This window comes from Notolepis coatsorum (genome assembly GCF_963971535.1).
Source record: "Notolepis coatsorum genome assembly, chromosome: 17".
In the NCBI taxonomy this organism is placed as follows: domain Eukaryota; kingdom Metazoa; phylum Chordata; class Actinopteri; order Aulopiformes; family Paralepididae; genus Notolepis; species Notolepis coatsorum.
In genome coordinates, this window is record NC_140181.1 from 51,546,751 (window position 1) to 51,571,367 (window position 24,617).

Sequence of the window (24,617 nt, forward strand, 5' to 3'; positions counted from 1 at the left end):
GTATCACCAGTAATACATCTAGGAGCAGAGTTATATGTACTGTAGGTATCACCAGTAATACATCTAAGAGCAGAGTTATATATGTACTGTAGGTATCACCAGTAATACATCTAAGAGCAGAGTGATATATGTACTGTAGGTATCACCAGTAATACATCTAAGAGCAGAGTGATATATGTACTGTAGGTATCACCAGTAATACATCTAAGAGCAGAGTGATATATGTACTGTAGGTATCACCAGTAATACATCTAAGAGCAGAGTGATATATGTACTGTAGGTATCAGTCACCCAGTAATGCATCTAAGAGCAGAATGTTATATGTATCACCAGTAATACATCTAAGAGTAATACACACATTGTGATCACACTGCATCCCAGAGCGGTCAGACACACATTATAATTCTACAGTCTGGCCAGAATGCACACATTGTGAACAGTAGAAAAAGATGGAAAGGAGGTGCAAGAACAAAGACTCAAAGACTTGTCACATCTTTTGTCATCAGATCTCACGAAACACATAGACAAAAGCATCGTAGCCTTTGAACAATGCAGCACCGAAGCAGAGTTAATTTAATGGATTACTGATTTGAATTCGGGCAGATACTTTGACATTTTGAAATTGAGTTGTTTGTTTCGCCGGCCAGTAGGGGCAATTTGTTCTGGCAATTCAATGAAGTGAAAGACATTTTTAACTGCCATTCTTAGAATATCTGAAGGTAAAAATGTGTAAACCTTTATCCTCATAGTCCGACAAGCTTCTGGTGAGGAAATCACAATAAAATTCTAAATGGATGACATGATGACATGATGATGGCGCCGCCCCGATCGGCTACCTCTCTGTTCGCTCCTTCGAGACTGTGTTTACTTTTGTTAATATTTATAGTTTTTAGAGTTTTGTGCGTACCAACTGTTGGTGCATTTAATGTATATGACCGTCAGTCACTCATAGACATTGGATTACGGGAAACTTACCAACTGGATTACTCGCTGGATCAGCTTTCCGAACCACATCAATGGCCTGAAGAAATCCTCCGGAGATTAGGACCAGACCCTTTGTTCCCAGAGCCCAGGAAAAGACGACGAGGAAAGAGGGCTGGGATCCGAAACAGGCTGAGATCCAGACGCCACCGTACACCACTTCCCAGTATATTGCTAGCCAATGTACAATCAATAGACAATAAACTGGATGACATCCGAGCAAGGATTCAATATCAAAGAGACGTTAGGGACTGCAATGTCCTTTGCTTCACCGAAACATGGCTGACGCCGGAGGTTCCAGATCACGCGATTCAACCAGCGGATCACTTCTTTATCCATAGAAAGGATCGGTCATCATCAGAGTCCGGTAAACAACGTGGAGGAGGTATTGCCTTCATGTTTAACAAAAATTGGAGTGATCCAACGAACGTGAAGGAATTATCCAACCACTGCTCCCCAGAACTGGAATATATAACCATCAAGTGTCGTCCTTTCTTCCTCCCGAGGGAGTTAACGGCGATCGTCCTGGTCGGAGTGTATATTCCACCACAAGCCAGCAACAAGGTTGCGCTCTCCAGACTACACGACGAGGTAAATAGAATACAAGTGGCTAACGTTAACGCCGCCATTTTAGTACTGGGAGATTTCAATAGCGCCAATCTGAGAAAGGTATTGCCCGACTTCTATCAGCATGTGACTTGCAACACCAGAGGCGGTAACATCCTAGATCACTGTTACACGCAATTTAAAGGTGGCTACAAGGCTCATTCTGATAGTGGCTTCGGTAAGTCAGATCACGCATCAATTTTTCTTTCACCAAAGTATAGACAGAGAATTAAAAGTACTCCCGTAGTCTCGCGAGAGGTGCAGAAATGGGATGTGACGTCAGAGGATACGATCCGGTCAGTGTTTCACAACACAGACTGGAATGTGTTCCGCGACACAGATAACATTAATGCCTACACGGAGACAGTGCTGGACTATGTTTGTACTAGGGTGAAAGAAACAATCCCCACTACCAAAATGAAAGTTTACCCAAATCAAAAACCCTGGGTAGACAAATCCGTCCGTGAAGCTCTGAGAGAGCGCACCAAAGCATACAACGACGGCCTAGAGGCAGGCAACATGAATGACCACAAGGTGGCGCGATACAACGTAAGGAGGACTGTGTCAGAGGCCAAACGACGCTACAGGGATAAAATTGAACTCCAGTTTGAACAAGCTGACTCTAGAGCTATGTGGCAGGGGCTCAAAACGATGACAGACTACAAAGGCGCCTCCCTCAAACTGAACAGTGACATCTCCTTAGCAAATGACCTCAATACCTTCTATGCGAGGTTTGATGCTGGTAATAACAACACCAGCTCACAAGCCTCGGCAATGGGGGGGGGGGGGGTCGGCTGCTGATGGAGGCGCAGTGTTCAGGGTAACAGAGCATGAGGTGAGGCGGACCTTTAAAAAAGTGAATATCAGGAAGGCAGCAGGTCCAGACGGCATCCCCGGCCGCGTCCTAAAAGTCTGTGCCGACCAACTGGCCCCAGTATTCACTGACATATTTAACCTGTCCTTAGAACAGGCTGTCATCCCCACCTGCCTGAAGAAGTCCACTATTATCCCTGTACCCAAAAAATCCAAGCCTGCTTGCCTCAACGACTACCGCCCTGTAGCTCTCACCTCCATAGCCATGAAGTGCTTCGAGAAGCTAGTAAAGGGCTACATCTGCTCCTCCCTCCCCATCAACATGGACCCCCTGCAATTTGCATACCGCCCCAAAAGGTCCACGGAGGACGCCATATCCCATGTGCTGCACACAGCAGCATCACACCTGGACAAGAGGCAGGGGAACTATGTGAGAATGCTATTCATCGACTACAGCTCGGCATTCAATACCATAGTCCCCTCCATACTCATAGCCAAGCTCAGGGACCTGGGCTTGGGCTATGACCTCTGCCAGTGGGTCTTGGACTTCCTGACTGGCAGACCCCAGGTGGTGAGAGCAGGCAACTGCACCTCCTCATCCATCACCCTCAACATAGGGGCCCCCCAGGGCTGTGTTCTGAGTCCCCTCCTCTACTCCCTGTACACACACGACTGTGTGGCTCAGCGGAGTAGCAATACAATCGTCAAATTTGCTGACGACACAGTGGTGGTGGGCCTGATCTCTGCCAACGACGAGAGGGCCTACCTGGAAGAGGTCAAGGTCCTGGCGGGATGGTGCCAGGAAAACAGCCTCTCCCTGAACGTCAGCAAAACAAAGGAGATGATTGTGGACTTCAGGAGGTCGGGGGTCAAGGACTACAGCCCCCTCAGCATCGACGGGGCACCGGTTGAGAGAGTCAACAGCTTCAAGTACCTCGGAGCCTACATATCCGAGGACTTGACATGGACCACACACATTAACAGTGTGGTGAAGAAGGCACGACAACGCCTCTACTTCCTCAGGCGCCTAAGGAAGTTCCAAGTCAGCCAGAAGATCCTTAAGAACTTCTACTCATGTACAATAGAGAGCATCTTGACCGGCAACATCACCTCCTGGTTTGGGAATAGCACTGCAAAAGACCGAAGCAGACTACAAAGAGTGACACGTGCAGCCGAACGCACAATTGGAGGGGGGCTCCCCACCCTCCAGAACATTTACTACAAGCGTTGCAAGGGCAAGGCTAAGAGAATCATTAAAGACTCCAGTCACCCGAACAACTGCCTCTTTGAACTGCTGCGGTCAGGCAAGCGATACCGGAGTCTCAAGGCGAGCACAGAAAGACTCAGAAGTAGCTTCTATCCCCAGGCCATCAGGCTGCTAAACGAACAATGAATGAACACTACACAACAACAACCACCAAACGCACATAGCACACACATCCACACGCACACACTCACTTTAAACAAACACACTGTAGCACCCACTCCACACACTTTATAGCACACACCCACTTTAAACAAACACACTGTAGCACCCACTCCCCACACTTTATATTTATGGACGAAGGATTGCACTACAACTCGTACACCTTACTGTAAATTGTACCTAAAATTGTACCTCATCCCATTTCTGCTTTGCACTAGATAGTACTGTACATTAGTACACTGCATAGTATTGTGTATTGTATATTATATGGTAACTCAGAACATTGTACATATGTCTATACCGAACACTGTGACCTCATTCTCTTCTTCTAAATTCATGCTATATTATGTTATTATGTTATTTGATACTATCTTGTCTAGCACAGTCTCTGGAGCGTAACAGTAAGAAGCATTTTGTATGAAAGTATTCTGTACTTCTGTATGACAACTATTAAAGAACTTGAACTTGAACTTAAATGTCAAGGCATCCCTTTAAGGTTGAGTCTTTTGTTCCACCATCAATACTAATGGGATTGAATTGATTCTGTTCTCCTTATTTACAAAGCACTTAAGGCTAATTGTGTGTACCATCAAATCAAATATCACTACAGTCAGGAATTAAGATATACTATAGTTGCTACTACTACTACTGTGGGAATTATCCTGAATGTTCCACCTCAGTAATTAATCTGTAATTCTTTGCATCAGTGACTGTTCTTATGTGGATCCATTTTGGGTTCTCATATTTGATTTGCTAACTCGTCAGGCTGTTGCTTGACTAGGACTTTCTTTAGTCAATGAGACATTTTTGGTGTCTGCTGCTTGACCTGAAGGACGAGAGTCAGAGTCAGCGTTTTGATCAGTGCAGGAACTAAGGCCAGACACTCATGCTACTGCTGGTGGCAGTAGTTAAAGGTCTCATATTGTGGAAAATTGGTTTTGCCTATAGTCTTGGTGTGGATTAGGCTGTCTAAAATGATTAGCTGCTGGGAGAATATTCTATTAGGAGCTCTCTCGGTTTCCACCTCCACTATATAACTTCTTCCCCCTCAGGGACCCAGAACTACAGTGGGCTAAGTGTGTTCAGTGTGGCGCCTGTGATGGACTCCATCGCTCCAGGGCAGAGCCAGGACATCACTGTCACCTTCAAGCCTGATCACCAGTCTGCCCACTACACTGACAGACTCACTGTGGAGCTCAGCAACAAGGTAAACACACACACACACACACACACACACACGCACATACACATACACATACACATACACATACACATACACATACACATACACATACACATACACATACACACACACACACACACACACACATACACACAAAATATCTACTAAAGATTCCAGGATTTTTGCTAAACAGGGTAGTTTGGAGATTGGGTGCTAATTATTTAAATCCTCTCTATCACCACCTTTATCTAAAGCAGGGGTTCTCAAACCTTTTTATACCACGACCCCATTTTATTTATGATTTTCTTTGGCGACCCCACACTTATGTAATTTCAACGTGGAAATAGGGAATAACAAAATAAAAGCACACGTTGTTGAACTTGATCATGCATATTTATTAGAAGATGAAATTACAGCACTATGTTATCAATGAAATGAATTAATATTATATGGATTAATATATGGAAACCCCATATAGAATATAGAATATGTGAGGGCTAAGATGGCAAAGAGCATCTCAATTATTAGTAAGGTGAGACATGTACTCAAGCCCAACTCATTGCACACTCTGTACTGTGCAATGATCTTGCCTTACCTGCATTACTGCACAGAGGTATGGGGTAACACATACAAAACAACCATAAATACATTGACTATCCTACAAAAAAGAGCAATAAGAGTAATAAACAATGCAGGATATCGGGACCACACACACACACACTTTCTACAATCACACATTTTGAAGTTCATTGATATGGTAAACTTTAAAACTCTGCAAGTTATGTACAAAGTAAGAAATAATCAATTACCTGTAAATGTAAGAAGCAAATTTCTGGATAAACAGGGGGGATACAACCTCAGAGGACCATTGAACTTCAAAAAACCTGTGATGAAAACCAACCTGAAAATAATGTGTATCTCCTCTTACGGAGCCACCCTGTGGAATGGGCTAGACTCAAGAGCATGAACTAAAATATTGTGAAAACATAAATCAATTCAAATCTAGACTAAAAAATCTATTTTGATAGGTACAGAAGGGAAGAAGAGCTTTAATTGCATATTAATTAAAAAATATACGTATGATACTGTATTGTACGTTATATCATATCACATTATATAATCATATTATAATTAATTTGTATATTATATTGAACTATATTTGCAGTATACTATTATATTATGGTACTACTATATTATATTGTATATATCATGTACTATATATCTCATCACATTATATATGTGCTGTATACACTATTATTGTAACTGAGGGGTTACAAAACCCTGACTGTATTAAAGATTGTGATATATTAAACCACTGCTAGTTATGTACTTTAATTACTGGCCAAACAGTACATCAAATATTGATGGTGAACACTCACAAGAACACGGCATTGACACAGAAATTCTATTGGAGGGTTATTTATTATTATTAGGCAACGTTAGGTTACAGATTGAGAAATAGGGTCGCGCTTGTATGGCGAAGAATATACGTAAAGTCAGTCAAGAGCATAAGTCAGAATAGTAGGAATACTATGATGGGTCTAAGCTGACGCCACCTGTGGTATAGTAGCAATTATATAGGGCAACACCGGTACCAACTGGAGACAATGGGTAGAGGAAAGTTCGGGTACTCCGTCTGAGTCAACGAGGAATAAAGAGGCTCCAGGTACAGGAGTCGGTGCTTGTACTCCCTTGATCAGCAGACAAAAGCAATAGTTGTAATCCAAGATGCTCGACAGCATTGATGACAGCTAGCCAGCCCCTTCCAAGAGGCAGGCCCGAGTGGTAATCCTCACGAGGTTAAATCCCAAACGACAGTGGAAATCAACGGTGCTCTTCTCCGGTGGTCACGGTCCCAAAGCAATATAATCCAACCAGGAATGGTTCTGCAATCGCCGGTGCCGATTCTCCTGTGTACATGTCCAACGGTTCTCGCCTAGGACTCCTCGGGTGTGGGCACGTATTTAGGCCACACAGCCTGGATAAGTGCACTAGCTAAAGACACGACGAACCGATGGGTAATGCTACACACGGAAGAACTGTGGCCGCACGATATACAATAAATGATCGACTATTACTTCACATTAGATTAAGTCGAACTCAACGTTACTGCATTAAACTCTGACACTTTAACATTCTATTCGCACGCGGTTCTCAATGCTCTATTTAGATGCAAGGTTGCTCACTTCACTGCACGTTGACTCGTGGTGAAGGGTAAGTAAGGTTTAGGTAAGGTTTAGGTAAGGTACTGCCGTTTACACCTGCGCCGTATTTATACTTAAGTGAATATCTAGTCCCAACCTCAGTTCTTGTCTCGTATTACTACGCAGACTCTGGGCATGTTCTGACATGCCCGGAGTTGTCTTTGAACTTGCCGTTGGGGGCTTGGTCGTTGGCGCCTGGGGCCGCTGTCCAATAGGAGAGCGAATATTACTCTGGTCTGTACGCAGGTAAAGGGATATTCCGTGTATATATATAAATAATATACAAGGTATATCAAACGATACATATATATATTCAGTTTAATCTGGCCCTTCACAACAATTATGTACTATATACTATTATATATACTATTATATACTGCAGGTATACTATACTGTAATGTGTACTGTAATGTGTATTATACAACGGCATGCAAATTTCTCGATTCTGATTGGCTGAAACAGTCCATTTACACGTCTTTATTGGCAACAATCCACGGTCCTGGGCTCAGGACCCGCCCACAACCAAATCACATATCACTCCGCCGGCTCACTCCGGGAGAAAACAAGATCGCGGACAACAAATGGATATGTTGATAGCGCCATAACGACTAAATATGAAGCGATTCTGTCACTGCGAATGTGTTAGTCCTTTAAACAATGTTGGATGATGTAATTGATGGGTCTTGAGTCATTCTAGAACAAAAGAAAAATTGCGATTTGATTGATTGATTAATTTGCATTTTTTTTTTCTCTCTGACTGTCAGCGCTAGCTCTAGTCTCCACCCACCGCCACCCCCCCCCCCCCCACACACACACACACACACACACACACACACACACACACACACACACACACACTCCTGTCTGCAACGCGGGTCAGACTGAGAGAGAGCTGGGTGCTGCGCTGTTCTAAGTGAGCATGGCCTATTGAGTTGATTGATTGATTGATTGCTAATTTTATTACTGTACGCTTGGTTTCCAACTGGTTAAGTTTAGGCCCTCTACAGTAGGTTTAAAAAAATAAATAAAAAAATAGGGCGAAGAAAACGTTTTTTTCCTATAGGGCAAAGAAAACGTTTTAATTTGTTTTACTTACTTTCTATAGAAGCATCTAAGAATGAAGTTCTATGGAAAGTAGGTCTGCATTCCCTTAACAATTGTGTGTATTGAGCCGTACTGTATTGTACCCATTCTGCATCTGGTAATAAAATTTTCAATCAATCATTCCAATAATACACAGTTGGATGTGTTAGTTGGTTGGATGCACTTCAAGCTGCTTCCACATGAGGCAACTTCTCTCAATCATTCCAATAATACACAGTTGGATGTGTTAGTTGGTTGGATGCACTTCCGATCTGCTTCCACATGGAGGCAAATTGTCTTTTTTGTAGTTGTGGGAACAACTTTTTCTGGCGGATGGTTTTTTCAATAAATCTTCGATTAATGTGTGTTTATTGTATAGAAATAAGGTTGGATGAATGTGGCAGTTGTATAAAAGCTTTACACCACTTGCAGTCGTGATTTGTGAACAATAAACCATGCCTAGGGGGGTCTAACGACCACCCCTAGGCATGGTTTATTGTTCACAAACCACTCCTGCGCGTGATGTAATGCTTAACTATATGTATGTACTATGTATGTATGTAAATATATTTTTTTTTTAAATAAGGGAAAACGGAACGTAAGTCTTCAAGTGTAGGGCCCGACAAGCAGTGCTTCTCCCTAGCCCTTTTCGGACAATTGGACAATGCTGCAATAGCAGCTGGTAAAACTTTGGCGATTTATGGAATGACCATTATGTGTCCAAAGCCTGAAATAAAAAATAACTGAACTGGGCGGCTACGTGGCGTAGTGGGCAAGGCGCTCGCCACGAATGCGGAGACGCTGGGCTCGCCTGTTCGAGCCCAGCGCTCCACATTGCTTTCAGTTTAGCTGGTCGTTCATACTAATACACATTGGCCGTATTAGGGGGTGGGAAACTGATGGGTGGGGATCGGGCGTTGTGGACAGCGACTCCTACAGGTCGGTTGGTGCGCCTGCGCAGTAGAATCAGGAAGTGTCGGGGGCAGCGTGAGCCTCCCACGCGTTACTCCTCGCCACTGAGAGATTGAGCTGCGCAGGTGAAAAGATGCGACTGCTGTTAATTCAAGTACCGGAGGGGACTTGTGCTATGTATGACTTAGTCCACATTGCAGCCGGCTTGTGGGAGGCAAGAAACAGCGTTTGTGACAGGGGAGGGTTGAATTGGATGATACGAAATTGGGATGGGAGAAAATATAGAAAATGGGAGAAAAAGTGGATCAAAAAAAATAAATAACTGAACTGAACTGAACTGAATATTATCAACAAAAGCAACGGAATTGTTTCTGTATACACATTTATAAAACGAGGCATATTTAGCCAAAATATGTTGCCAGACCATGAAATGAAAATGCGTTCACGTGCGCTTTTGCGGAGATCCAACTCATTGGATTGGATTGGGTGGGACTGTGCATCAAAAAAATAAGTCCGGTCCAGGTTTTACTTCTCGGGCATGCAGCTGGATACTATTGCATTGAGTCCCCCCACTGGGAGCAGCGTCGATTATGTGTTTTGGTGCTATAACGTTGGATCAATAAACAGGAATTGGATTAATCTGTGTGTGTGTGTGTGTGTGTGTGTGTGTGTGTGTGTGTGTGTGTGTGTGTGTGTGTGTGTGTGTGTGTGTGTGTGTGTGTGTGTGTGTGTGTGTGTGTGTGTGTGTGTGTGTGTGTGTGTGTGTGCGCGCGCATAACGTTAGCCGTATCCACGGCATGGATAATCAATTTTTCAGGCCGCTTCTCTAGCGTGCATAAGTACACATATACTATCGATAATCTAGCGTTTATTTGAAAACTATTCATAAATCAGCCGAAAAATTACAACGTGTTTTGTGTATTCCAGTAAAGGGCTATTATCGCGGAATTTCTCTGGAATTCTCCAAAATCTCCAAAACTATACTCGGATTCAAAACGGTATAAAACGGAAATGTACCAATGAAAAAACAATCCGTTTCGTACATGTTTACTGCAAGCAAGTCATTGATAAGCGAGGGGTGTTTTAGACCCATAGCCATAATTTAAGATATAGTTTAGGCGTTCGCAAATTTCCCCGACCTCCCATTGACTTCCTTACTGGCACGCTAGCCCTAATATGGTCAAAGGGGCATGGCTCTGAATGAGTTAAGGGCCAATCCCAATACCCCCCCTTGGCCCTACCACTTGGGTAGGGTGTCCTGATTCTTTTATGGATCAAGGGGTAGTGATCATCTGACCCTCCAAACAGAGTGTTTTCAGATGCTGACTCGAAACAGAGCGGTAGAAGGGAGAACGTAAAGTACTTAGGTTTCGGTTTCCCTATCAGGAAATACGCTGTATTGTGTGTGGCTGTTCTATATCTGATATATAGTGTATATCACACCATTCCAAAGATGATTACAACAATTTCCACTGCTCCAAATCAAGAAGACTTTTTTCTTGGTTTTAAGTATATTTTGTAGGCCGACATAATGGTTATGTCAGTTTAACGATCATATACGGCTAAACTGCTCGATCGGACAAACCGAGCAGTAATGTTCCTCATTCTGGGTTCCTTTTCGCCACGACCAGGTCGTAGAACATCGTAGGAGAGACCTGTCCAGATATGGAGCACCAGTGGTGATGATATTGAGGAGAAATGCCAAATCGTGTGGGTTTTTTGCCAGATGTTCCAAAAATGTCAGTTCTACTACATTTCAGTTCAAATTAAAAAGAGATTTTGAGATTACGTTAATTGTGTGCCTACATGTACAATCAAATGATATAATGATTGTAGGCACACAATTAACGTAATCTAAAAATAGACTGAAAAGAATGTTATTTTTTATACATACAATAAATACGTAGGCCTATCTTTATTATATGTAACTACACTGTAGGTTAAGTCTCTAGGCCCTGCAAAAAATAAACTAATATAAATATACAAATAAACTGATACATACTCGTATCGCTAGAGAAATATGTAAGTCCTTATGATGTAAGGAGGGGTGTCCCATTTCCTAGGTAAAGATTTCAATCCCTTCCCCTTGTAGCTCTGTTCTGAAGTGCCACTACCAAGTCGAGGGCACTCCAAAACAAGGGGTAGGGTCAAGACTTGTGTCAATCTTCCATGTTTTTGCTATAGTGTCTGCCTTATGTCTCTGATCTTGTTTTGAGTTTATTTTCTAGACCATGTTTTCATGTATTTCGTTCATATATGTTTATGGACAATGGGATGGGAGTGGAACTTTGTACAAGCCCTTTGGGCTTCGTTCCCTCCTAGCACTGTTTTTTTTATGTGCTAAATAAATAAACTAAACTAAACTAAGAGAGTCTGGATTGGACCTAAATATAAGCTGTAATTGCTCTGTAATAATTGGAGCTGACAGTTCTAGAAGAAAACTACCCAATTTATCATCTGCAGTTGAACTCCTGGTATCGATGGCTTGATATCAATCATGGTAGTCTGATGGTAATTTCAGTTGTACCATGGTACTGGCCATTGTGTATAAATAGTCTATCATGTTCATGTATATGGAGGCGACAGTGGCTCGGGAGATAGAGCAGTCGTCTGGTAATCCGGTGGTCCCGGGTTCGGTTATATAGCACTTTGGATAAAAGCGCTATATAAATGAAGCCATTTACCATTTATTTATGCCATGGTAAAATGTATGTATAATCATGGTACCACTTTTATACTTAAATAATACCATAGTATTTCCATCCTTCTTTGGATCCTACCATCATCATAGTGACCAAAACATTATGGAAATATCATGACACACACACACACACACACACACACACACACACACAACCTACCCGCATTACAAGAAAGAGTGGAACTTGTATTGACTTAATCTTCACTAATAGGCCAGAGAGAGCAGTACGAACGGATAATTTGTTCACCATAATAAAACTGAAAATCAAATAACGACAGGAATTCCTAAGTCAAACATAGCTAACTTCGAACATGATTTAGCTAAACTAAATTGGGAAAAGGTCATTAAAGAATCAGATTTAAATGATAGTGTGAACAATTTCACCTCAACCTTATGCAATTTAATTAGTAACTACACAAAAATCTGTAAAAGCAGACAGAAGAAATGCTCTCTCCCATGGTTTAATAATGATATTCTCCAGCTCACTAAAATGAGAGTGTGAGAACTGGGGTCTGGAGCACAGCCCAATTGCTGAACACACGAGAGGAGATAGGAACGGTTTCAAGGGTGTTTAATTGTCAAATGAGCAACACAGGAATTGGGGGGAATAGAACAGGGTTATGTTCTGTCTTGTGGCTGCCGTGGCGGCAGCGAGCGAGCAAGCGGTCCTTGTGCTTGTCTTGGAAGTTGCTGGGCTGCAGCGGGAGAACAAGTGTTCCTCTTCGGGGACAGGAGACGTCCAGGCAGGGACAGCGGTCCTTTGGGGCGCAGGAGAGAACAGGTTAGAGTAGGCAAATACAAGGTTGGAAACCAGCAGAGCTTCAGGCAGAGACGTCGTACCTGGGCAGTGGTAATTAATACCACGACAGCTTCTGGTCAGCGTCGAGGGGTAGAAGTAGTCCCCCCATCAGGGAAGGATTGAGTGCAGCTGTGGAGAGTGGGGTGCCTGACCGCGTGCGAATTAGGGGGATGAAGTACAGCTGGGCGTATGAGGGTAAAGGAAGGGGTGGTTGGAGAAGGAGATGATGAGGAGGAGTGTGCAGTGGATGGAGAGGGGGATGAAGAGGAGCGTGTGGAGGACGTGAAGGGAAAAGGAGGGGGAGTGAAGTAGGCCTGTGATGTGATTATGACAGGACCCCCCCCCCCTCTACGGGCGCCTCCCGGCGGCCCAGGCTTGTCAGGGTGAGCCCGATGAAAGTCCCGGGTCTCAGGATCATCGACTGGGAGATCCAGCTCCGCTCCTCCGGGCCGTAGCCCTCCCAGTCGACCAGGTACTGGAAGCCGCGGCCGCGTCGCCGCACGACCAGCAACTCCCGGACCACGTAGGCCGGGTGGTCGTCTATCACCAGCGGAGGAGGGGGCTCTGGAGCAGGGGAGACAGGGGACTGGAGACCACCGGTTTGAGCTGGGAGACATGAAAGGAAGGGTGAATGCGCATATGGGGGGGGGGCTGGAGCTTGACAACAGAGGGATTTATGAGGGACAGGATTCTGTAGGGCCCCACGAAACGGGGGGTTAGTTTCCTTGAGACGGATTTGAGTGGCAGGTCCCGAGATGAGAGCCATACCATCTGACCTGGTACATAGGCGGGAGCCGGGGTCCGGTGGCGGTCGGCGAAGCGCCGGTTCTGGTCCGCAGTGCGGAGCAGCGCAGCCCTCGTCTCCTCCCAGATCGTCCTGCAGCGACGGAGACGGTCTTGCACCGACGGCACGGCGATCTCCTCTTCCTGGGCAGGGAACAGCAGGGGTTGGTAGCCCAAAGATGACTCGAAAGGGGACTGACCTGTGGCCGCCGAAGACAGGGAATTTTGGGGGCGGATCCCAGGTCCTGGTTGGCCCGCTCCGACTGGCCGTTGGTCTGTGGGTGGAACCCGGAGGAGAGGCTGACCGTGGCCCCCAGAGCCCGACAGAAAGCCCTCCAGACGTGGGATATGAACTGAGGGCCCCTGTCGGAGACGATGTCTGCCGGGATCCCATGGAGTCGGAAGACATGGAGTACCATCAGGTCAGCAGTCTCTGCAGCAGAGGGGAGTTTGGGAAGAGCAACGAAGTGCACAGCCTTTGAGAAGCGGTCAACAATGGTGAGGATGGCAGTGTTACCGTGTGAGAGGGGAAGGCCGGTGACGAAGTCCAGGGCGACGTGCGACCAGGGCCGACCAGGGACTGGGAGCGGACGAAGGAGCCCGGCGGGCGGTCGATGGGAGGCCTTCGCACGAGCACAGATGGTGCACGCCAGGACGAAAGCGCGGGTGTCCTCTCTCATGGTGACCCACCAGAAGTGCCTCTTCAGCAGGGATAGTGTCCGGTCGATCCCCGGGTGGCACGCGAACCGGGAAGCGTGAACCCACTCGAGCACCTGGGAGGGATAAAAAGCCGGTTAGGTGGACCGTTACCTGGGTCCGGCTGGGCACGCTGTGCCTCCCTGATGATGGACTGGATCTCCCAGGTGGCGGTGGCCACCAGACAGGAAGTGGAGAGGATGGTGTCAGGGTGTGTGGGACCCTCCTCAGGGACGAACTGCCGGGAGAGGCCGTCTGGCTTGGTGTTCTTGGAACCAGGCCGGTAGGTCAGGGTGAAATTAAACCTAGCGAAGAACAGCGCCCAGCGAGCCTGGCGAGAGTTCAGGCGCTTGGCCGTTGAGACGTAGGCGAGGTTCTTGTGGTCCGTCCAAACCAGGAAGGGAACCTCCGATCCCTCCAGCCAGTGCCTCCATTCCTCCAGGGCTAGCTTGAACGCCAGGAGCTCCAGGTTCCCGATGTCGTAGTTGACCTCGGCTGGGGTTAGGCGGCGTGAGAAGAAGGCGCAGGGGTGCAGCTTCTGGTCGGTGGCGGAGCGTTGGGAAAGAACCGCCCCCACTCTGGTGCAGGAGGCGTCCACCTCCACCACGAACTGGCGGGACGTGTCCGGCTGGACGAGGATGGGAGCGGTGGTGAAGCGCCGGCCCAGCTCGGCGAAAGCGGAGTCCACTGCGTCGGACCAGATGAAGGGCACCGAAGGCGAGGTGAGTTGGGTGAGGGGTGCCGCGACCAGGCTGTAGTCCCTGATGAAGCGCCGATAAAAGTTGGCAAATCCCAGGAAGCGTTGGAGCTGTTTGACGTTGGTGGGACGGGGCCAGTCGGACACCGCTCTGATCTTCTCGGGGTCCGCCCGGATCTTGCCGCCCTCAATGATGTAGCCGAGGAAGCCGATGGAGGAGACGTGGAACTCACACTTCTCTGCCTTGACGAACAGCTTGTTCTCCAGAAGAGTCTGGAGGACCCGGCGGATGTGCTGGACATGCTCCTCCATGGAGCGGGAGAAGATCAGGATGTCGTCTAAGTAGACGAAAACGGAGCGGTGGAGTACGTCACGGAGAACATCATTGACGAGGGCCTGGAAGACAGCAGGGGCGTTGGTCAGTCCAAAGGGCATTACTTTGTACTCGAAGTGGCCGAGTGGTGTCTTGAAGGCCGTCTTCCACTCGTCTCCCTCCCGCATGCGCACAAGGTGATAGGCGTTCCTGAGGTCCAGTTTTGTGAAGATGGTGGCACCTTGCAGGGGCTCAAAAGCAGAGTCGATTAAAGGCAGGGAGTATTTGTTCTTTACCGTGATGTTGTTGAGACCCCGGTAATCGATACAGGGGCGAAGGGAACGATCCTTCTTGGAAACAAAGAAGAATCCTGCGCCGACAGGAGAGGAGGAGGGGGTGATTATGCCCGAGGCCAAGGATTCGTGGACGTACTTCTCCATTGATTCTCTCTCTGGGCGCGAGAGGTTGAACAGGCGACTAGCGGGGAGTGGCGCTCCGGGGAGTAAATCAATGGCACAGTCATATTGGCGATGAGGAGGCAGGGAGAGAGCCTGTTGTTTGCTGAAAACCGCTTTTAAATCATGGTAGTCCGGCGGAATTGCAGACAGATCAATGTTCTCATTGGGAGGGTGCGAACCGGCGCCCTCTAGTGGCGGCCGAGCTGATTGCAGACAAGCGACGTGACAGTGGGCGCTCCAGCTGGTCACCAGGGCGGATAGCGGGAACGATTGGTTATTTAGACACAGCGTAGCGCTGAATAGCATGCTTGGGCCAGAGCTGGGAGCGATATCAAGACTCGAACAGACGCCCAGCGTTACTGTCGAGCCCCGTCGTCTTGGGCGAAGCGAGCATGAGACAACGGAGTGACCTAATTGGCCGCAGTATAGACATGCTCCTGTGGCGAGCCTGTGTCTGCGTTCGCTGGGGGGAAGGCGTGAGCGGTCGAGATCCATGGGCTCGGAGGAACTACTTTCTTCAGCGCGGACGACGCGGTGAGTCGGACCGGGTATAGGTGGACGAGTGGTGCTAGCTTTCTCTCGACGATGTTCCCGAAGACGCATGTCCAGTTCCCTGGCCAAATGGATTAGCTCGCCCAGGGAGGTGGGTCTTTCTTTGGACGCAAGCTCGTCTTTTATAGCGTCGCTCAAGCCTTGGCGGAATGCGCCTCGCAGCGGTGTGTCCCCCCAGTCGGAGCCGGCGGCGAGGATGTGGAACTCGATAGCGTATTCGCTTACGCTGCGACTTCCCCGGCGGATCGAAAACAAGCCGGAGGCCCCCTCTGAGCCATCTGGAGGGTGGTCTAACACTTTACGCATGTCGTCGACGTACTCGGAGTACGAATTGCAGAGGAAGGAATTGTTAAAGTGGAGAGCGGTGGCCCATCTCAACGCCGCGCCGGTGAGCAGAGCCGACAGGTAAGCTACCTTAGACCTATCGCTGTGAAACGTGTGAGGTTGCTGTTCGAACACTAACGAGCACTGGAATAAAAACGCACGGCATTTGGAGACGCTTCCGTCGTAACGCTCTGGTGCGGGGACAGGGGGTTCTCTATGCGGGGGACTCGGTGCAGCGGGGGAAGCGGCTGGTAGGGCCTGCTGTGCCAAGTTTGCCTCGATACGGCGATATTGTGTTTCTCGCTCCGCAGAGCCGTGTGCGAGAGCGGTAAGCTGAGCAATGATGTCATCCAACGAGTGAGCGAATTGGTCTACCTGAGCATTCTGGTCGTCGATAATACTCACGGGCTCCCCTTGAAACTTCCTCTTACGTGGTGGATGTGTATCCTCCTCCTCAGTCTCGAGTGCAGCTGGTGCTGACATCTTGGTCGTGGTATTCTGTGAGAACTGGGGTCTGGAGCACAGCCCAATTGCTGAACACACGAGAGGAGATAGGAGCGGTTTCAAGGGTGTTTAATTGTCAAATGAGCAACACAGGAATTGGGGGGAATAGAACGGGGTTATGTTCTGTCTTGTCTTGTGTCTTGTCGAGCGAGCAAGCGGTCCTTGTGCTTGTCTTGGAAGCTGCTGGGCTGCAGCGGGAGAACAAGTGTTCCTCTTCGGTGACAGGAGACGTCCAGGCAGGGACGGCGGTCCTTTGGGGCGCAGGAGAGAACAGGTTAGAGTAGGCAAATACAAGGTTGGAAACCAGCAGAGCTTCAGGCAGAGACGTCGTACCTGGGCAGTAGTAATTAATACCACGACAGCTTCTGGTCAGCGTCGAGAGGTAGAAGTAGTCCCCCCATCAGGGAAGGATTGAGTGCAGCTGTGGAGAGTGGGGTGCCTGACCGCGTGTGAATTAGGGGGATGAAGTACAGCTGGGCGTATTTTTATTTTTTATTTTATTTATTTATCCTTTATTTATCCAGGAATGTCCCATTGAGATACAAGATCTCTTCTTCCAGGGAGTCCTGACCAACACAGCACACAACAAGTTTCAACATAAAACAGGGCATTAAACAAAAAACATACAATTCAAATATAAATACAGAATTTGTGCAGTGGCAAGGAGCATAATCACATCAACAATAGCATCAGGTAAAACAGTTACATGTTTCATAAAGGGCCAATCGTAGCATACCTTTAAAAGCATTCACAGTAGGAAGTGCCTGTAGACAAAGTTTTACTTGCAACGTATTCCATAAAAAGGGAGCATAGTGGGAGAATGCAGCTTTACCAAGCTCTGACTGCATCAAAGGAACATTTAACAGCATCCCATTTGCTGCTCGTCTGGTATTAAAAAAGCAAGTATAAAAGGACAGAAGTCTGGAGATATATAAGGGCAGCTTACCTAGCAATGACTTAAGGATAAAAATCAACATGTGTGATTGTCTTCTTTGGTACAGAGAGGACCATCCTAATGACTGATACAAAGTGCAGTGGTGGGTGCGAGAGCCTGCACCTGTTACAAAACGTATGGCAGTATGGTACGCAGAATCCAGCTTTTTAAGCAGGGAAGAAGGAGCATGCATATAGATTACATCGCCATAGTCTAACACGCAGAAAGGAACTCTGCACAATTCTCTTCCTGGCTTCAGACGGGAAACATTTCTTTAACCGGAAGAAAAAGCCCAGTTTAGGTCTAAGTTTTCTCAGTAGGTTCCCAATATGAACATCAAAGGCCATCTTTTCATCAATCCATATGCCCAGATATTTATAGGATGCTACTTTGTCAAGGCATGTCCCTTCCAGTGTCAGAATCGGGGGGACAGCTGTATTAGCTCGAGAGCGAGAGAAGGTCATGTACTTGGTCTTTTTTGCATTAAGGACCAGTCTTAGCCTTAGCAAGGAGTGTTGTAGTGTATTAAAAGCATCCTGTAGAAGCTCTATGGCCTGAGTTAAAGAGGAAGCCACTGTGTAAACAACTGTATCATCGGCGTATAAATGAAAACGTGCTGGGTTTATCCCATTTCCTAGTTCATTTATAAAGATGGAAAATAAGACAGGGGCCAAAATAGAACCTTGTGGAACACCTTTGTTTACAGTAAGAGCAGCTGAGGTATAATCTTCTACTGAAACACACTGAATTCTTTCAGATAGATAGTTTTTAAACCAGCTCAAAGCCATTTTACCAAGACCTATGCAGCCAAGCCTTTGCAGTAGCAATGCATGATCCACAGAATCAAAAGCTTTAGACAGATCAACAAACAATGCTGCACAGTGTTTTTTCTTGTCCAGTGCATAGTCGCTGAAGTAGTACTATGGCCTGATCTGAAGCCTGACTGAGACTCGTTAAGAATATTATGGTCAGTTAGAAACGTTTTCAGTTGTTCGTTTACAAGAGATTCAAAGATTTTGGCCATTACAGACAGTCTGGAAATAGGGCGATAATTATTTAGGTCAGAGGGGTCTCCGCCCTTTAACAAGGGGAGAACCATGGCCGACTTCCATGAGCTAGGTAATTCACCAGCACAAAGACTGAGATTCAAAATAGAGGTTATGGGTTCTGCAATCAGACCTGCAGCAACTTTGAAGAAGAACGGCTCTATCTTGTCTGGGCCTGAAGATTTCTTTACATCTAGGCTCATTAAAGCTTTGTGAACCTGAGAGGTCAAGATGGGGGCAAAGGTGAACAGTTGATCAGGGTCAAGTGGCGGAGGACCTGGCTCTCCTTCTGCAGCGATCATCCCTGAGTTGCTAGAATCAAAGATTGAGCCAGCAGAAATAAAATGATTATTAAAGCTGTCTGCAATATCCATTTTGCCCTTGATTTCACTCTGATTTACCCTTAAGAGATCAGGAAGGCTGTTTGGAGTGATAGAACCTGAGGAGGATTTAACAAGTTTCCAAAACTTTGCAGGGTTATTCAAATTGTCATGAATTGCATTAAGATAGTAGGCATATTTAGAGTTTTTAATCAGCTTAGTGCATTTGTTTCTTAGTGTCCTATACAGATTCCAATCTAATGGAATATTCGATTTCTTTGCTTTAGCCCAGGCAGTGTCTCTCTGTCGAATGAGAGAGGTCATAGAATCATTAAACCAGGGGTTGTCTTTACCGCTTATCCTAGATGTCCTAAAAGGAGCATGCTTGTCACATATAGCCAAGAAGGTGGATTTAAAAGAATTCCATGCTAACTCAACATCGGTCATAAGTGAAACAATGTGTAAATCACTATTAAAAAGCCGGAGAAACGCTTGCTCATCGAAATGTTTGAATCGTCTCTTATGAATGAAACGTGGCTTTCCTTTAGGGACCTTACAGGTTCTCACACAAGCAATTGCGCAGTGGTCGCTTATATCATTACAAAACGTGCCTACTGCGGCGTATGAGGGTAAAGGAAGGGGTGGCTGGAGAAGGAGAGGATGAGGAGGAGTGTGCAGTGGATGGAGAGGGGGATGAAGAGGAGCGTGTGGAGGATGTGAGGGGAAAAGGAGGGGGAGTGAAGTAGGCCCGTGCTGTTATTATGACAGAGAGATCTTGCCCTTAAAGGTTTTTGGTAACAAAAAACAACACTGACCATTTTACTTTCACTAGTCTGAGGAACAAAGTGGTGTCTGAGCTGAGGAATGCCAAGACTAATTACTTCCTTAAACTAATTGAAGAGGCTAATGGTAGCAGTTCCAAACTCTGGCAGCATATCTCTAGAGTCTAGACTAACAAACTCAAACAGGCAAAAGCACCCCAAAATAAGGGGTCTTAAAGTTGATAATAACCTAATTGATAGTGATGAGTCTATGGCCAATGTTTTCAACCGTTTCTTTATTGAGTCAGTACATGAACTGGCAACTTATTTTAAACCAACTGAGTTATCTTCTGTGGAACATGGTAATGTTCTTTCAGATGATTTTTACATCAAAGAGGTATCCAGTGATACAGTTAAAAAGATAATAGTGAACAAACATGAGTAACTCAACGGCAAAGGATATTGATAACTTATTTGCTGATTTTATTAAGAAACACCAGAACTGTTTGCTGGAGCCTATTATTCACTTAGTAAACCTGTCAATAAGAACAAATACATTCCCAGAGAGCTGGAAACGGCAATAATTACCCCGATTTATAAATCGGATGACAAGGACATGGCAAGTAACTACAGGCCCATTCAAGTTTCTTTAATAGTTGTCATACAGAAGTACAGAATACTTTTGTACAAAATGCTTCTTACTGTTGCGCTCCAGAGACTGTGCATGACAAGATAAGTATGAAATAAAAACATAGTAAAAATTAGAAGAAAAAAAAAAGAGGTCACAGTGTTCAGTTTAGACATATGTACAATGTTCGTAGACGTAGTTACCATACAATATACAATACTGTGCAGTGTACTAATATACAATACTATATAGTGCAAGGCATAAATGGACGAGGTGCAGTTTAGGTACAATTCACAGTAGGTGTACGAGTTGTAGTGCAAATCCTTTATCAATAAATATAAAGTGTAAGTGTGTTTGTGTGATCTAAAGTGTGGAGAGTGGGTGCTGCAGTGTGTTGTTTGTTTGAGTGAGTGTGTGTGTGCGTGTGGGTGTGTGTGCTGTGTGCATTTGATGGTTGTTGCATAGTGATTATTGTTCGTTTAGCGATTATTGTTCGTTTAGCAGCCTGATGGCCTGGGGATAGAAGCTCCTTCTGAGTCTTTCTGTGCTCGCCATAAGACTCCGGTATCGCTTGCCTGACGGCAGCAGTTCAAAGAGGCAGTTGTTCGGGTGGCTCGAGTCCTTAATAATTCTCTTAGCCTTCCCCTTGCACCGCTTGTTGTAAATGTTCTGGAGGGTGGGAAGCCCCCCTCTAATTGTGCGTTCGGCTGAACGTGTCACTCTTTGTAGTCTGCTACGGTCTTGTGCAGTGCTATTCCCAAACCAGGAGGTGATGTTGCCGGTCAGGATGCTCTCTATTGTACATGAGTAGAAGTTCCTAAGGATCTTCTGACTGACTTGGAACTTCCTTAGGCGCCTGAGGAAGTAGAGGCGTTGTCGTGCCTTCTTCACAACACTGTCAATGTGTGTGGTCCATGTCAAGTCCTCGGATATGTGGGCTCCGAGGTACTTGAAACTGTTCACTCTCTCAACTGGTGCCCCGTCGATGCTGAGGGGGCTGTAGTCCTTGACCCCCGACCTCCTGAAGTCCACAATCATCTCTTTTGTTTTGCTGACGTTCAGGGAGAGGCAGTTCTCCTGACACCACTGTGACAGGTTCTCTACCTCTTCCAGGTAGGCCCTTTCGTCGTTGGCAGAGATCAGGCCCACCACTACTGTGTCATCAGCAAATTTGATGATGGTGTTGTTGTTCCGCTGTGCTACGCAGTCATGTGTGTACAGGGAGTAGAGGAGGGGGCTCAGAACACAGCCCTGGGGGGCCCCTATGTTGAGCGTGATGGATGAGGAGGTGCAGTTGCCGGCTCTTACCACCTGGGGTCTGCCCGTCAGGAAGTCCAGGACCCACTGGCACATCCTACCTGTAATTTCAAAAATCCTAGAGAAGATTGTTGCTGGACAGTTGATGAAACATTTAGAGGCCAATCAATCTCAAACCCTGTCCCTTTTCTTGATCCTCCAATCACAGCTGTCGCTTACCTCAGACTTGTTTGTATGAGGAAGTCAGAGGTAAGCGACAGCTGTGATTGGAGGATCAAGAAAAGAGGGCAGGGTTTTGAGACAGGTCCATTGCTCCATCCACAGCAATTCGGGCTTAGACCTAAATATTCCACAGAAACAGCTAATTGTTATCTTATTGAGAGGGTCAAGGGTCTATTAGTCTATTAGTAAGGACATGTTGTAGGGACAGTGTTTCTGGACCTAGAAAAGGCATTTGACACAGTTAATCACAATGTTCTTTTGTCTACGTTAAAACATTTTAAGATGTCCACAGAATCAACACGGTGGTTTAGGTCATACCTGGAGGGGAGACAACAGTGTGTCAAGGTCAATGGGGAGAAATCCAAATTGATTGCCAACAGCATGGGAGTACTGCAAGGGTCTGTACTTGGGCCACTGTTATTCACCATGTACATTAATGACCTACCGCAAACTTGTCCAGGTGTCAGCTGCCAGATGTACGCTGATGATACCCTCATCTATGTGTCTGCTAAAACAGCTAGCATGGCAGCTGAGCACCTGACCCAGGTGTTACATAACATCTCTGACTGGCTTGTGTCGTCTAATCTGACCTTGAATGTCAATAAAACTGTCTCTATGTGTATCTCCATATGCAAAAGGCCTATAAATGATTTGTTTGAGGTGCAAATAAAAAATGAAATAATTGCAGAAGTGAATGAGGTCAGGTACCTAGGAATCATATTAGACAAGAACCTAAAATTTGATAAACAGGTACATTATGTATGTAAGTAGGTCAAGCCTAAACCGATTCAGGGAATGGGACAGACAGATATCGAGATTCATTTGGGGAGGGAAAAGGCCAAGGATCAGATATGTTACTTTACAACTACCAAAGGAGAAGGGGGGAATGGCAGTACCCAGTCTGAAAGACTATTACTACACAGCACAGCTTATAGCAGTGGCATGCTGGTGCAATGTAAACTATGAAGCCAGATGGAAAGACATTGAAAAGAAAGGAGAGGGATACAACGTACAGGCACTAATAGGGAACTATTTAAGAGACAAGAACAATTGCTAGACCCAATCACCAAGTTTACTTTAAATATATGGAACACAGTAGTAAAAACACACAAGTTAGAAAAAGAATCCAAGGTCTTGAGATGGGTAACACACGACAATAAATTCAAGTCAGGGATAGGAGACCATGGATTCAAAAGATGGGAAGGGGGGGGGTAACAGCGATATGTACAATGATAGAAAAAGGAGAAATGCAGACCTTACAAAAACTGAAAGAAAGATTCAGACTAGAGATATCTACAGATTAGAGACTATTACAACAAAGAAATAAGAGGAGACAAGGACGAAGAACAGAATGGAATAATTAGGATAATAGTAAGGGCATATGAAGGGAAGAAAGGGAGGGTCATATCACCAATGTACCAAGCAATAATGGACAGCAAGGGTGTTACAACCAAATACATAAAAGAAAAATGGGAGAAGGAACTAGAGATCGAGATAACAGAGGAGGAATGGTACAACATATGCAAGGTACAACACTCAACTACTGGTTCAAGGGTATGGAGGGAATTTGGATGGAAAAAAACATAATTAGATTCTTTATAACACCAGAGATAAAAGGCAAATATGCACCAACACAGAAACCCTGTTGGAGAATGTGTGGAAAAGAAGGAGCGAACCACACACAAATTCTGGAAAATAAGAAATTATTGGGAAGGAATAGGAGAGACAATAAACGGAATAATAGGATACGAAATACCCCAGACAGGTTTAGTGCTGTATTTAGGGAATCTGACGCAGGAAGATATACAAGGGGAAGACAAATATCTGATAAAGATACTACTAGTGGCAACCAGGAAAGCAATAACCAGACTGTGGTACAAGGAAGATCCACCAACTAAGGATCAATGGGTAGGAATAGTAGAGGAGATACAAGAAATGGAGAGAATCACACATATGCTGAGGCTACAGGATGAGAAATTCAAATCAAGATGGGGAAAATGGGAGGAATATAAGACAATTAGGAACGACACCACAGAAGAATGATAGGAACTAAGAGAAGAAATTAAAATGTAAATATACAATGTAAATACAAGGAAGGTCAGTGAACCCATGTCATATTTTGCTTTTCTTTTTTGTTTGTTTTGTTTTATTATGCCTAATGTTTTGTTGTTTGTGTGCATATGTTGAAAAATGAATGTTCAAAATTTAAAAGAAATGCAAAAAAAAATAGTTGTTAAAAAAAAAGGTCAAGCCTAATTTAAACTGTTTTTGTTTTATTAGAAGGGATCTGTCAACTAAAGCTGCTCAACTTTATATGCATGCTATGATTCTTTCCCACCTGTCTTATTGTATCACATCATGGTCACAAACCTCACAAACCATACTAAAACCCATAACTATAATATACAAACAGG

At 45.5% G+C, this 24,617-nt stretch overlaps 1 protein-coding gene across 1 annotated transcript in view; it reads left to right on the forward strand.

The window, feature by feature from the left end:
• cfap74 (cilia and flagella associated protein 74) overlaps positions 1-24,617 on the forward strand; it is a gene marked incomplete at both ends in the record, with an annotated part of 422,090 nt that overhangs the window by 379,186 nt on the left and 18,287 nt on the right. Inside the window, one exon of the mRNA XM_084333450.1 lies at positions 4,879-5,033. Within this exon, the coding sequence (XP_084189576.1) occupies positions 4,879-5,033 (155 nt within the window). The remainder of the gene's footprint in view (positions 1-4,878; positions 5,034-24,617) is intronic.